General features: G+C 43.3%; 1 protein-coding gene across 1 annotated transcript in view; it reads left to right on the top strand.

Moving 5' to 3' along the window:
* Window positions 1-16,242, top strand: part of ITPR3 (inositol 1,4,5-trisphosphate receptor type 3) — a 544,698-nt gene that overhangs the window by 236,215 nt on the left and 292,241 nt on the right. Inside the window, exon 23 of the mRNA XM_082246986.1 lies at window positions 7,144-7,273. Coding sequence (XP_082103112.1) covers window positions 7,144-7,273 — 130 coding nt within the window. The remainder of the gene's footprint in view (window positions 1-7,143; window positions 7,274-16,242) is intronic.

Genomic DNA, 16,242 nt, shown 5'->3' with positions numbered 1-16,242 from the left:
ATAGCTAGCAATGAGCAAGGTTCAGCGGGGGCTATTGGGGGCTTTAGTGGTAGGCTGACTAGAATACCTGAATACAAGGTAAGTAAGTTGGCAAATCCCAATTGCAGCCCCATAACAATTAACAAGGAAATATTATGCGACTGGACAAAATTAAGAGGCATGTACACAAATGCTTCAAGTCTAGCTAATAAAATGGAAGAACTGAAGCTCCTAATTTACGAGCAGGATGTTGATTTTGTGGAAATATCAGAAACTTGGTTTGACAGCTTTAAGAAGAAAAGGGGCACAAGGAGGGGGATTTTGGGATTATACAGTACCAAAAGTATCCAAAAGGTAAATCTTTATTAAAAATTAACTATTAAAAGTGATCATTTTATACATAGAAAAAGTTCTGTAAAAACATCTCGATATAGTATAGTATGTAATGTATAGCACCAACTACTGTTCTTTAAGTCCATCAGAGAAGAAACAGCTCACACGACTGGCTGTCAGCCATTCAGGGGTATTCCCTATATCGTAGGGACAGGTAAGGTAGGAAAGGGGGAGGGGTATGCCTGTACATCAAGAATCATTTGCGAGTGAACGTTATGGACAACATTACTAATGGAGCAAGGGAGGAGGTGGAATATTTGTGGCTGGAGCTCCAAAGGGAAGAAAAAAATAGGAACGTAATAGTGGACATATGCCTGAAGGATGAGGAGGAGTCTAATCTCCTATCACAGTTAGGAATGGCAGAGAGACATGACAATGTTTTTATATTGGGGGATTTCAATTATCCAGATATCGACTGGACTGAAGAAACTGCTCATTCATCAAAGGCTCGCCATTTCCTAAATGTCTTGCAGGACATTTTTTTATGGGTCAGTTGGTGAATGCACCAACAAGAGATAATGCTTTACTAGACCCACTGATCACAAACAACACAAACCTGATCTCAGATGTCGAAATACAGAATAACTTAGGAAACAGGGATCACATGGAAATTACATTCAGTATAAATCACTGGAAAAGGAAGCATGAGAGTAGTATAGGAATGTATAGGAATGCTGAGTTTCAAAAAATGGGAGTGCTTTAAGAACATATTAAATAAAGGCATTGGCCAGTGCATTCCAATGGGCAACAAATATAAAAGAGCAAAGGTTAAATCTGGGTGGCTAAACTGTAATGTAATAATAAATATAAAAGAGAAAAAAAAAGGACTTAAATAAATATAAGGCTTATGGGTCATTGTCAGCATTTCAACACTACAAGAAAGGCAATAACAAGTGTAAGAACACAATCAGGGCAGCTAAAATAGACCACGAAAGGCACAGAGTAGAGTAAAAAAAATCTCAAGAATTTTTTGAAATATACTAACAGTATAAAAAGTGAGGCCAGAGCATATTGACCCCATTAAAGATGTTCCGGGGAAGTGTGTTACAAAAGAGAGGGAGAAAGCATCGGTTTTAAATGCATTCTTCTCAGTTTTCACAAAGTAAAAGGACTGTATTGGTAATAATGCCGAACAGAATGTACTCTTGTTGCTAAACAGAAGACAGTGTCAGAAATTGATTTGAAAACACAAATAAATCACCGGGACCAGATGGCTTACACCTGAGAATCCTTAGAACTCAGTCAGGTTATAGCTAGACCGTTGTTCCTAATTTTTACAGACATTTTACCAACTGGAATGGTACCAGCTGATTGGGGAAAAGCCAATATGGTACCAATATTTAAAAAAGGGCTGAGAAATATACCTGAAAAGTACAGGCTAGTCACTCCAACATCAATAGTTTGTAAATTTTTGGAGGGGATGATAAGGGACTGTATACAAGAATTTTCTGTTGAAAACAGTATCATTAGTAGGGGATGTTAAGGGACTATAAACAAGATTTTTCTGTCGAAAACAGTATCATTAGTAGTAATCAGCATGGATTTATGAAAGGTCGTTTTTTGCTGGACCAACCTGTTAACATTCTAGAGGAAGTAAGCTGCCGTCTAGATAAATAAAGGCCTGTGGATGTCATGTATCTGGATTTTGCTAAAGAATTTGATACAGTTCCACATAAATGTTTAATTTATAAATTGAGGTCTGTAGGTATGTACCTGGATAGGAAATTGGTTATAGGTTTAAAGGGTTTAAAGGTTTAAAGGGTGGTGATAAATAGCAAGCACTCAGAATGGTCTGGTGTGATAAGTGGGGTCACCCAAGGATCTGTCTTGGGACCAATTCTGTTTATTTTATTCATAAATGATATAGAGTTTGGTATATATACAGTGTCTTACAAAAGTGAGTACACCCCTTGCATTTTTGTAAATATTTTATTATATCTTTTCATGTGACAACACTGAAGAAATGACACTTTGCTACAATGTAAAATAGTGAGTGTACAGCTTATATAACAGTGTCAATTTGCTGTCCCCTCAAAATAACTCAACACACAGCCATTAATGTCTAAACCGCTGGCAACAAAAGTGAGTACACCCCTAAGTGGAAATGTCCAAAAGTGTCAATATTTTGTGTGCCCACCATTATTTTCAAGCACTGCCTTAACCCTCATGGGCATGGAGTTCACAAGAGCTTCACAGGTTGCCACTAGAGTCCTCTTCCACTCCTCCATGACGACATCACAAAGCTGGTGGATGTTAGAGACCTTACGCTCCTCCATCTTACATTTGAGGATGCCCCACAGATGCTCAATAGGGTTTAGGTCTGAAGACATGCTTAGCCAGTCCATCACCTTTACCCTTGTCTTCTTTAGCAAGGCAGTGGTCGTCTTGGAGGTGTGTTTGGGGTGGTTATCATGTTGGAATACTGCCCTGTGGTCCAGTCTATGAAGGAAGGGGATCATGCTCTGTTTCAGTATGTTACAGTACATGTTGGCATTCATGGTTCCCTCAGTGAAATGTAGCTCCCAGTGCCAGCAGCACTCATGCAGCCCCAGACCATGACACTACCACCACCATGCTTGACTGTAGGCAAGGCCCACTTGTCTTTGTACTCCTCACCTGGTTGCCCCCACACACACTTGACGCCATCTGAACCAAATAAGTTTACCTTGGTCTCATCAGACCACAGGACATGTTTCCAGTAATCCATGTCCTTAGTCTGCTTGTCTTCAGCAAACTATTTGTGGGCTTTCTTGTGCATCATCTTTAGAAGAGGCTTCCCTCTGGGACGACAGCCATGCAGACCAATTTGATGCAGTATGCAGCTTATGGTCTGAGCACCGACAGGCGGTACCCCCACCCCTTCAACCTCTGCAGCCATGCTGGCAGCACTCATACGTCTATTTCCCAAAGACAACTTCTGGATATGACGGGGAGCACCTGCACTCAACTTCTTTGGTCGACCATGGAGAGGCCTGTTCTGAGTGGAACCTGTCCTGTTAAACCACCGCATGGTCTTGGCCACTGTGCTGCAGCTCAGTTTCAGGGTCTTGGCACTCTTTTTATAGCCTAGGCCATCTTCATGTAGAGCAACAATTCTTTTTTTCAGATCTTTAGAGAGTTCTTTGCCATGAGGTGCCATGTTGAACTTCCAGTGACCAGTATGAGAGAGTGAGAGAGATAACCCCATATTTAACACACCTGCTCCCCATTCACACCTGAGACCATGTAATATTAAGAGTCATATGACACCGGGGAGGGAAAATGGCTAATTGGGCCCTATTTGGACATTTTCACTTAGGGGTGTACTCACTTTTGTTGCCAGCAGTTTAGACATTAATGGCTGTGTGTTGAGTTATTTTGAAGGGACAGCAAATTGACACTGTTATACAAGCTGTACTGTCATTACTTTACATTGTAGCAAAGTGTCATTTCTTCAGTGTTGTCACATGAAAAGATATAATGAAATACTGTATTTACAAAAATGTGAGGGGTGTACTCACTTTTGTGAGATACTGTAGCTCAATATCAGTATCTACTGATGATGCAAAACTAATCAGGGCAATAACTTCACAGCAAGATGTGGAAACCGTACAAGAGGACATTAATTAAATTGAGGGGTGGACAACTACATGGCAAATGAGGTTAATGTTAAAAAAAGTAAAGTAATGCATTTGGGTGCTAAAAATATAAATGCAAGTTACCCCCTAGGGGAGAACCACAAGGGGAATCCAGGATGGAAAAAGATCTGGGGGTCCTAGTAGATGACAGATTCAGCAACAGCATGCAATGCCAAGCAAAGCAAGCCGAATATTAGCATGTACAGTGGGTACGGAAAGTATTCAGACCCCCTTAAATTTTTCACTCTTGGTTATATTGCAGCCATTTGCTAAAATCATTTAAGTTCATTCTTCTTCCTCATGAATGTACACATAGCACCCCATACTGACAGAAAAACACAGAATTGTTGACATTGTTGCAGATTTATTAAAAAAGAAAAACTGAAATATCACATGGTCCTAAGTATTCAGACCCTTTGCTGTGACACTCATATATTTAACTCAGGTGCTTTCCATTTCTTCTGATCATCCTTGAGATGGTTCTACACCTTCATTTGAATCCAGCTGTGTTTGATTATACTGATTGGACTTGATTAGGAAAGCCACACACCTGTCTATATAAGACCTTCCAGATCACAATGCATGTCAGAGCAAATGAGAATCATGAGGTCAAAGGAACTGCCTGAAGAGCTCAGAGACAGAATTGTGGCAAGGCACAGATCTGGCCAAGGTTACAAAAAGATTTCTGCTGCACTTAAGGTTCCTAAGAGCACAGTGGCCTCCATAATCCTCAAATGGAAGACGTTTGGGACGACCAGAACCCTTCCTAGAGCTGGCCGTCCGGCCAAACTGAGCTATCGGGGGAGAAGAGCCTTGGTGAGAGAGGTAAAGAAGAACCCAAAGATCACTGTGGCTGAGCTCCAGAGATGCAGTCAGGAGATGGGAGAAAGTTGTAGAAAGTCAACCATCACTGCAGCCCTCCACCAGTTGGGGCTTTATGGCAGAGTGGCCCGACGGAAGCCTCTCCTCAGTGTAAGACACATGAAAGCCCGCATGGAGTTTGCTAAAAAGCACCTGAAGGACTCCAAGATGGGGAGAAATAAGATTCTCTGGTCTGATGAGACCAAAATAGAACTTTTTGGCCTTAATTTTAAGCGGTATGTGTGGAGAAAACCAGGCACTGCTCATCACCTGTCCAATACAGTCCCAACAGTGAAGCATGGTGGTGGCAGCATCATGCTGTGGGGGTGTTTTTCAGCTGCAGGGACAGGACGACTGGTTGCAATCGAGGGAAAGATGAATGAGGCCAAGTACAGGGATATCCTGGACAAAAACCTTCTCCAGAGTGCTCTGGACCTCAGACTGGGCCGAAGGTTTACCTTCCAACAAGACAATGACCCTAAGCACACAGCTAAAATAACGAAGGAGTGGCTTCACAACAACTCCGTGACGGTTCTAGAATGGCCCAGCCAGAGCCCTGACTTAAACCCAATTGAGCATCTCTGGAGAGACCTAAAAATGGCTGTCCACCAACGTTTACCATCCAACCTGACAGAACTGGAGAGGATCTGCAAGGAGGAATGGCAGAGGATCCCCAAATCCAGGTGTGAAAGACTTGTTGCATCTTTCCCAAAAAGACTCCTGGCTGTATTAGATCAAAAGGGGGCTTCTACTAAATACTGGGCAAAGGGTCTGAATACTTAGGACCATGTGATATTTCAGTTTTTCTTTTTTAATAAATCTGCAACAATGTCAACAATTCTGTGTTTTTCTGTCAGTATGGGGTGCTATGTGTACATTCATGAGGAAGAAGAATGAACTTAAATGATTTTAGCAAATGGCTGCAATATAACAAAGAGTGAAAAATTTAAGGGGGTCTGAATACTTTCCGTACCCACTGTATAATAAAGGGGATTTACTCAAGAGATAAAATGATAATTCTCCCACTCTGCAAGACTCTGGTCCAGCCGCATCTTGAGTATTCCGTCCAGTTCTGAGCACCAGTCCTCAGGAAGGATGCTCTGGAGCTGTAGAGAGTCAAGAGAATGACAACAAAGCTAATAAAAGGACCGGATTACCTCAGTTATGGTGAATGACTACAAGCATTAAACTTCTCCTTTGGGAAGATATGCTTGATTCCAGCATAGGGGAAAAAAAATATTCAGTGGGAGGGAGTTCTAAAAGGCATACGTGGACGTTTATTGAAACTGGAAGAGAAGCGGTTAAACTGTAAACGGCGTAGAGGGTTCTTAATTGTCAGAGGGGTAAGGATGTGGAACTCTTCTCCACAAGCAGTGGTAACAGCAGGGAGTGTTAATAGTTTAAAATAATTTAAAACTATTAGGTGGGCATTTTAACGATCGCAACATTTAGGGATATGGGATATGGGATTTTTACATATGGGATTATTGACATACACACACACACACACACACACACACACACACACACACACACACACACACACACACACACACACACACACACACAGGTTGAACTGGATGGACTGGTGTCTTTAGTCAACCTTACCAACTATGTATGAACAAGGATACCAAACTGACCTTTTATAAATGCAGGGTGTCTTCGCCTTAGACCCCCACCCCCCCATGCAGTGCCACCACAGCACTTTTCATTCATAGTGTATTATTGCAGTGAGAGTTTCTGATGTCATCACATCAGTGCCACTCTCTACATTAGCAAAGGACTGCCAAGTCCTGGAGAAGATGTAAAAAGGAAGATGACCCAGCACATGGTATGAATGGCCTGAAGACATCCCAAAAGGTAAATACAGCAAAAAATTAAGCAGGAAATACAGTGTGAAGGTCCTCTGAGTTTAGGGAGGGGGACGTTTGGGGCACATACTGAGCTGGAGTTGGGTTTTTTAATGACATTTGGGGGTGGATTTACTAAATGCAAATAGACTGTGCACTCTGGAAGTGCAGTTGCTAAAGAGCTCAGTAAATGAGCAGAAGCTCTGCTAACTTCCATCATCCAATGGTGTGCAAGTAAAAATGCTGTTTTTTTTTTTTAAATTTCCATTGCATGTGATTGGGTATTCTTTGCAAAGTGAAGGTTTACCTAATTTACTAAGCTCAGGAGCGGGACTGCACTTGCAGGGTGCAAGTGTACTTTGACAAGTGCACAGTCTATTTGCCTTTAGTAAATCAACCACTAGGTCTCTATACTTAAGTCTGTTTTGTATTTCTATTGACAGTTCATCCTGAATGTAAGATTAGATTACAGGATATCGTTCCTGCTCTCCGTTTTCAAGAAGGAATTTGTGGAAGTTTTCCCCATGCAAGACAGTGCAGCGGATGGGACAGCACCAGCCTTTGACAATACAAGTAAATCACATGCAAATATTAATTACAAGTATACAGTCATTGTAAATCGAACTACATGAAATATACTGGTTTGAATACATGGCCACAGATGATCTTAGCAAACTTTCAGCATGTGATGCTGCATCTAGTGTCTTGACTGCATGAGAAGTTTCAGATAATACCAAAATGAAATGAGACATAAATTTATTTTTAACACATGTGAGGCTTGTGTTACATAATATTACATAATTATAATATTACATAATAATCAGGAATTGTGAATCTGCAGTAATAGCGGTGGGACCGTGTTTTTCGCAGTCTTAAAGGGACATTACACAAAAATAACTTTTATTTGAGCAATGGAGCCTCAGGATAAAAATTCCCCTGCAGACCCCCTGGAAGCGAATGCGGGACCCTCCGGTTCACAGTCACAGGCAGAAATTGCAGTTTTTTTGCAAAGCCTGATGTCAAAAGGGGATTTTGTAATTTCTGGTGCTGCCAGCCACAAAAGCCCTCCGCCCTCATCTCTATCGGTAGGGTCTTCGGATTCTGAGACAGATATGGTCACCGCAGACGCAAACCACCTTGAGGGGTATTCACATTCTGACGATGAAGAGGACCTGTCCTCATCATCCGCCACGTGGGAACGCCCATTGGTTGAAACCCCTAATAGTTTCTGTGCGGGAAACCCTAAAATTGGCTGATGAACCTACAACGTCAGATGCGCAGGTGTCTTTTGGCTCCCACAAATCCTGTAATTCGGGCAAGGTATTCCCTTGTCCAGAATTCTTTCATACTATTGGGGATGAACAATAGTGACGCATTAAGCACATGTTGGTGGTGCCTAAGTGTTTTGCACGCCGTTATCCTTTTGCGGAGGCAGTGTCCGATAGGTGGACTGTACCACCGAAAGTGGATTCTCCGGTGGCCAGGTTGAATAAAGCGACTCTGGTACCGGTGGAAGAGTCTCCAACCTTTCCGGATCCCGTGGATAGACGGGTAGAATCCTTGTCCCGCCATTTACATGTGGTAGCAGGTCACATGTTAAAGGCTACCTTTGTAAATGTTTTAGTAGTGCAGACTGCTACTGAATAAGTGAAGTTACTGAAAAGTAACTTGGAAACAGCACGGCTTCACCCTGCGTTACTGGAACTAATAGACCAGTTGACTGGTGTTCATGTGTGATATGTCCCTAGACTCAGCTTTGTTGGTGGCCAGGATATCAGCAGTGGGGATTGCTATTAGGCGCACGGTATGGCTAAAATGCTGGTCGGCTGACTAGGCTTTTAAGAAGGCTGTGACTGATCTTCCTTTTACAGGGGAGAGGCTGTTTGGATCCTCCCTAGACACGTTGATCAAAGGTATCACGGGGGGGGGGGGGTAAGAGCACTAATCTGCCCCAATCGTCTAAGGGCTAGGCACCGCGTACTAGGCGGGGGCCTTCCTTTACTGCTCACAAAAGTCTTTTTGGTGCCTCCGGGTCACAAGAAAAAGGTAAACCGTTTAGGTCTTCTGGGGGGGTTCCAAGAAGCCATGGTCAGGAAAATCTAAGTCCGGCCAGTCTGTACCTGCAGACAAGTCCTCGGCTGCACAAACTGATCCGATTAGGATACAAGCTCGAATTCCTGTCTCGTCCGTTGGACAGGTTCCTCCCATCCAATCTTCAATTATCCCCAGTCCGATTAAAGGACTTGCGAGGGGTGGTACACGACTTGCTGTCGCAAGGAGTGATTGTGACGGTTCCCGCTCATGAAAGTTTTCGGGGTTTTATTCAAACCTATTCTCTGTTCCCCAGAAAAGAAGGCAAGGTGCGTCCAATCCTGGATCTCAAGGCCCTAAACCGCTTGGAGTGGGTACAGAGGTTTCGGATGTAGTCCATCCGCACGGTAGTAGAGTTTTTGCATCAGGGAAATTTCCTAGCCTCCATAGATATCAAGGACGCATAGCTACACATCCCTATCTACACTGGACACCAGCAGTTTCTTCGCTTTGCGGTAGCAGAGGAGCATTATCAATTTGTGACGTTACCCTTTGGTCTTGCCTCCGCTCCCAGAGGGGGGGATTGCGGTACTGGGATACCTGGACAATCTCCTGTTGAGAGCCGACTCTCATTCAGCCTTGTTGGGGGAATCTGACGATCGCGGTCAGAACTCTGCAGGAGTTTGGTTGGAACATCAATTTCAAGAAATCCGCGCTGACTCCGGTTCTGAGACTGGATTATCTGGGATTGACTCTGAATTCAGCCTTGGCGAGGGTTTTTCTTACCCCGGACAAGCTGCAAAAGTTGCACGGAGGGATTCACTTGTTGTTGGACAACAATCTTTCCTCTCTACAAGTTGGCATGCGAGCCTTGGGTCTGATGGTATCGACCTTCGAGGTGGTTCCGTTTGCTCAATTCCATACAAGGCCTTTGCAAAGAGAGATTCTTGTCAAATGGAACAAGGATCCAAAGTCCTTGGATTCAGTGATTCGGTTGAGCCACAACACAAAATCTGCTCTGTTGTGCCAGGGCAAGTCCTTCCTTCCGTTGTTTTGGACAGCGATAACCACGGACGCCAGCCTGTCAGGCTGGGACGGGGTGCTGGGGAAGCTCTGTGCCCAGGGTACCTGGACGATGGAAGAGTCAAAACTTCAAACAAATGTTTTAGAGCTCAGAGCGATAAAGCTTTGTCTGAGTCATTGGACGACTCGCCTGCAAGGTTGTCCGGTCGCATTCAATCAGACAGCGCCAAGGCTGTGGCTTACATCAATCACCAGGGGGGCACCAAAAGTGTGGCCGAGATTCTGGCCTGGGCGGAAAGCTTTGTTACAGCCCTCTCTGCTGTACAAATTCCAGGTGTGGAAAACTGGCAGGCCGATTACCTGAGTTGTCAGGTGTTGGATCAAGGGGAGTGGTCCCTACCCTGGGAGGTGTTCCGCCTCCTGTGTGTTCGGTGGGGGACTCCCAAGGTCAATCTGTTTGCCTCTCGCCTCAACAAGAAAGTGCAGAGATTCGTAGCCAGGTTTCGAGATCCTCTGGCCAATGCCACAGACGCACTGGTGGCTCCTTGGGGTTGGTATCGTCTGATTTATGCATTTCCCCCATTAAAACTCCTGCTGAGGCTTCTGCGCAGGATAGAGGTGAAAACAATTCTGGTCATTCTGGTGGCTCCAGACTGGCCTCCCTGGTCTTGGTACACAGACCTGATAAGGCTGGTCGCCGATACCCCTTGGAGACTTTCTCTCAGGGAAGATCTTCTGTCTCAAGGTCCGATCTTACATCCTGCTTTACAGTCGCTGGCTTTAACGGCATGGCTGTTGAACGTCAGGTGTTGAGAGATAGGGATCTTTCTGACTCTGATTGCTACACTCTTGAAGGCTAAAAAGTCAACTTCCAGGAAGATCCACCACCGTACATGGAAATCGTACATTTCATGGTGTGAATTGCTTAAGGTGCACCCTCGCTTGTTTTGGATCGCTAGGGTTTTGGCCTTTTTATAGAAAGGGGTTGAGCAGCGGATGGCTTTGGGTAATATCAAAGGCAAGGTTTCTGCTTTGGCTATATATTTTCAACGCCCGTTAGCCACGCATGTCCTAATCCAAACTTTTATCCAGGGAGTGCGCCATATGGCTCCTCAGAGGCGATCCTGGTTACCGGGATCTAAACCTGATGTTATCTGTTCTTCAAAAGCCTCCTTTTGAAACAATTTGGGAGATTTCGCTGCTTTCTTTGTCTCAGAAGGTTGCCTTCTTGGTGGCGATCACTTCTTCCCACAGGGTATCTGAATTGGCGACGTTGTCTTGCCGCTCACCTTATTTGGTGGTACACAGGGATAAGGTGTTACTTCGACAAAGCCTTCACTTTGCCCTAAACCTCAGCATCCTAAGGAGTATGCCTTGCATTCTTTGGACGTGGTTCGGGCAATCTGGGTTTATTTAGAGACCACTGAGTCTTTTAGAAAATCAGACTTGGTCGTCTATGTATACGTTCACAAAATTCCACAAGGTAGATGTGTTGGCATCCGCGGATGCTTCTTTTGGCTATAAGGATTTGCAGGCTGCAGTTTAAAAGAGAGCTCTGTTTAGTTTCTCTTTGAGGGTTCAATTTTTTCCAGGTGAGCTCCAGTTGTTCCTGGTTGAGCTCCATGTTTCCTGGTTGGCTAAGTTTAGCCATTGGGGACTTACGTTTTGTTTCTGCGTTGTTTCCCACCCATCATGATTATACTGCTTTGGGACATGCCTATGAGTCATGAAGATAAGGAGCTGCGTCTGTCAATGAACGATAGACAAAACTGGATTTTTGTAAGAACTTACTGTAAAATCCTTTTCTCTGAAGTTCATTGACAGACGCAGCACCCGCCCCTCTACTTCTGAGGTATGGGGTTTTTTGTCTTCTAAACACTGCTTGCAACTAAACTGTTTGATGATAGCAGAGTCTGAGGGGTTATGCTTGCAGGGACAGCCCTCATCGGGGGCGTGGTTACCTTTTTTTTTCCTGCCTAGTGCCTATTCCTAGAAGGAGTAGTATAACCCTATGAGTCATGAAGATAAGGAGCTGCGTCTGTCAATGAACCTCAGAGAAAAGGATTTTACGGTAAGTTCTTACAAAAATTCAGTTTTTTTAATTTCCTAGCACGTGATTGGGTACTCTGTGCAAAGTAAAACCTTACCTCATTTAGTAAATTCTTGAGCGGCCGTCACTAAATGGCGGGCCATTGACGGCCCGCACGATGCTTCCGCCGGGACTGCGAGGCCGCCTCCTGTCAGTCACTGGTTTGCTGGGACCGCGGGTGTCCCAGCAACCAGTGACGTGCTGTGTGTTCGCCACGCCACCTCCTTACTGCGGCTCCCGGCTCACTCCCAGCCGGTGTCCTGCCGGGCCGCGAGTAGGGGCGTGATGTCACGCGCGCGCCCCGCCCCCTGCTCCTGACTGCGGCTCCCATTCAGCCGGGCAGCGAGTTGGGGTGTGACATTATGTGCGCGCCCTGCCCCCTGCTGCTCGCGGCTCCTGGCTCGACTACTGGCTCCAGGTATGTGGAGCACAAGGGGAAAAAGCAATGTGGTCCCCAATTTCAAAGCTGCACTTAAAGCTGATGAGAGGTTTTTAAAGTGATGGGCATATTTTGTAGTGCTCATTAGAGTGCCCCATAAAAAAAAACAATGTGCCCATCAGAGTGCCCCCTAACATAAAATGTGCCCATCAGGGTGCCCCTTATTTTATGTTAAGGGTCACGCTGATGGGCATATTTTATGTTAAGGGGCACTCTAATGGGCATATTTTATGTTAAGGGTCACGCTGATGGGCATATTTTATGTTAAGGGGCACTCTAATGGGCATATTTTATGTTAAGAGCAACGCTGATTTACACGTTTTGTTTTGACCATCAGAGTGCCCCCTAACATAAAATGTGCCCATCAGAGTACCCCCTAACATAAAATGTGCCCATCAGAGTGCCCCCTAACATAAAATGTGCCCATCAGAGTGCCCCCTAACATAAAATGTGCCCATCAAAGTGCCCCCTAACATAAAATGTGCCCATCAGCGTGCCCTTTATTTTATGTTAAGGGTCACGCTGATGGACACATTTTATGTTAAGGGTCACGCTGATGGGCATATTTTATGTTAAGGGGCACTCTAATGGGCATATTTTATGTTAAAGGTCACACTGATGGGCATATTTTATGTTAAGGGGCACTCTAATGGGCATATTTTATGTTAAGGGTCACGCTGATGGGCATATTTTATGTTAAGGGGCACTCTAATGGGCATATTTTATGTTAAGGGGCACTCTAATGGGCATATTTTATGTTAAGGGGCACTCTAATGGGCATATTTTATTTTAAGAGCAACGCTGATTTACACGTTTTGTTTTGAACATCAGAGTGCCCCCTAACATAAAATGTGCCCATCAGAGTGCCCCTAACATAAAATGTGCCCATTAGAGTGTCCCCTAACATACAATATGCCCATCAGAGTGCTCCCTAACATAAAATGTGCCCATCATCGTGCCCCTTATTTTATGTTAAGGGTCACGCTGATGGGCAAATTTTATGCTAAGGGGCACGCTGATGGGCACATTTTATGTTAGGGGGCACTCTGATGGGAACATTTTACACGTTTTATGTTAGGGGGCACTCTAATGGGCATATTTTATGTTAAGAGCAACGCTGATGGACACGTTTTGTTTTGCCCATCAGAGTGCCCCCTAACATAAAATATGCCCATCAGAGTGCCCCCTAACATAAAATGTGTAAAATGTGCCCATCAGAGTGCCCCTTAACATAAAATGTGCCCATCAGAGTTCACCCTAACAAAATGTGCCCATCAGAGTGCCCCCTAACATAAAATGTGCCCATCAGAGTGCCCCTTATTTTATGTTAAGGGTAACGCTGATGGACACATTTTATGTTAAGGGGCACTCTAATGAGCATATTTTATGTTAAGAGCAATGCTGATGGACACGTTTTGTTTTGCCCATCTTTCTGAGTCATAGCACAGACTTCAGATTCGGACCTTGGCCCAAAGAAAATTTTGGCGACCGGACCTCCTTGAATTTTAATTCATTTCCCCTTGTTCTAGAGCAACGGCACTTGCAGAAGACAACTGCACTTTGCAAAGTGCACACTCTATTTGCCTTTAGTAAATTAACCCCAATAGTCAAGTCTGTATAAAATGTGCATTGACATCTTGGATTTAACTGACCCAAGTACAGGTTAAAAGAAACAGCAGGTATATCGCTTGCATACTGCCTATATGATTCTAAAAATCATACTTGTCCTAGTATTTATTTATTTATTTTTTTATTGGCATTTTACGGCACAACTAAATCCCCACCCTTCCCCCCTCTACACTCTCTGGTAAACTGTAACAAAGGTATTTGTTCAAGAACAAGGTTCCACAAGTGTGTATGTTTACATCTAGTTTTTACCCCTGGGAACACATTTCCAATGTAATATGAGCTTCAGTTTTACAACCCCAATTCCAAAAAAGTTGAGTCGTACATAAAAACAGAATGCAAGAATTTGCAAATCTCACAAACCCGTATTTTATTCACAAAAGAAAATAGTTTAAACATTTGATATATTTTCTGAGAAAATTTACAATTTAGGAAAAAAAAGGTCATTCTGTAATTGATGGCAGAAACAAATAAAGTTGGGGCAGGACAAGAAAAATCTTGCAAAGTAAGGCAGGCCATACATAATTCTTTTTTTTTTCGTTCAACCAGTAGGTTGAATGGAAAAAAATGAACCCATTCCCCTTCCACACATTAAGTGTGGATTAGGGGATCACTCCTACTGAGCTATTGTATACAATGATGCAATACAATGATCAGTGTTGCTGGCTATAGCCAGGGGCATTGATCGTTTGGGAAAAACCCACCCAGCTAGCCCATACATGGATCATAATTTGTCCGGTGCCTGCTGAACTGGCTGAATCCATGCATGGCTGGATTAAGTGGCACCAACAAGGAAGAACTGAAGAACATTTTTCAACTAATTAGGTTTTTTGGCAATAGGGAAGTACTACAATTGAGTGTAAAAGGAGCATCTTAGGAAATCAGAGTGTCTCAGAAGTAAAGATGGGCAGAGGTTCACCAATTTGTGAAAAGCTACGTCTAAAAATTGTCAAGCAATTTCAGAATAAGGTTCTTCAATAAAAAATTTGCAAATACATTGAATATATTATCATCTTCAAGGTACAGTACATAATATTTTTAAAAGATTCCAAGAATCTGGAGAAATTTCTGTGTGCAAGGGACAAGGCGAAATGCAGTATTGGATGCTCGTGATCTTTACGCCCTCAGACGGCACTGCATTAAAAAAATACATGATTCTGTGATGCACATCACTGCATAAGCTCAGGAATGCTTCCAAAAATCGCTGCCTGTGAAAACAGTTAGCTGTGCCACCCAAAAATGCAGGGTAAAGCTCTGTCATGCAAAGGAGAATCTATATCCGAACATGATCAAGAAATACCATCGTCTTCTCTGGGCCAAAGGTCATTTAAAATGGTCTGTTGCAAAGTAGAAACTGTGGTCATAGAAATCTGTATGGGACAACTCTCTAAAAAATCCAGTAACTGGTCTTCTCAGTTGCCAGACATTTACAGAGTGCTGTTAAAAGAAGAAGGGATGCTAAACAGGGCCCTGTCCCCAACTTTTTTAAGACTTGTTGCTGTCATCAATTTCAAAGTGACCTTTTTTTTTTTTTTGGTATATTTTCTTAGCTTAAACATTTGAGATGTTTTCTAATTTCTATTTTGAATGAAATATAGGTTTATGAGATCTGCAAATCATTGGATTCTGGTTTTACACGCGTCCCAACTTATTGGGAATTGGAGTTGTATGACAGAATTTTAAGTGATGCATTTATCAAATGAATTCTGATGAGCACAAGGAATGAACAATATTTGTAGATGTCATTTTTTTAGCGAAAAGTAATTTATCATTAGAGAAGGGCGTTTACTTTTTCTCCATGTGGTGCTTACGAAAGGATTCAACACTTTATATACTGTATATCACCTACAGTATCTCACAAAAGTGAGTACACCCCTAACATTTTTGTAAATATATTATATCTTTTCATATGACAACACTGAACAAATGACACTTTGCTACAATGTAAAGCATTGAGTGTACAGCTTGTATAACAGTGTAAATTTGCTGTCCCCTCAAAATAACTCAACACACAGCCATTATTGTCTAAACCGCTGGCAACAAAAGTGAGTACACCCCTAAGTGAACATGTCCAAATTGGGCCCAATTAGCCATTTTCCAGTGTCATGTGACTTGTTAGTGTTACAGGGTCCCATGTGTGAATGGGGAGCAGGTGTGTTAAATTTGGTGTTATCGCTCTCACTCTCTCATACTGGTCACTGGAAGTTCAACATGGCACCTAATGGCAAAGAACTCTCTGAGGATCTGAAAAAAAGAATTGTTGCTCTACATCAAGATGACCTAGGCTATAAGAAGATTGTCGAGACCCTGAAACTGAGCTGTAGCTTGGTGGCC

Source organism: Pelophylax lessonae (assembly GCF_965119305.1).
Source record: "Pelophylax lessonae genome assembly, chromosome: 2".
Taxonomy (NCBI): domain Eukaryota; kingdom Metazoa; phylum Chordata; class Amphibia; order Anura; family Ranidae; genus Pelophylax; species Pelophylax lessonae.
This window is presented reverse-complemented; position numbering and strand designations above follow the sequence as displayed.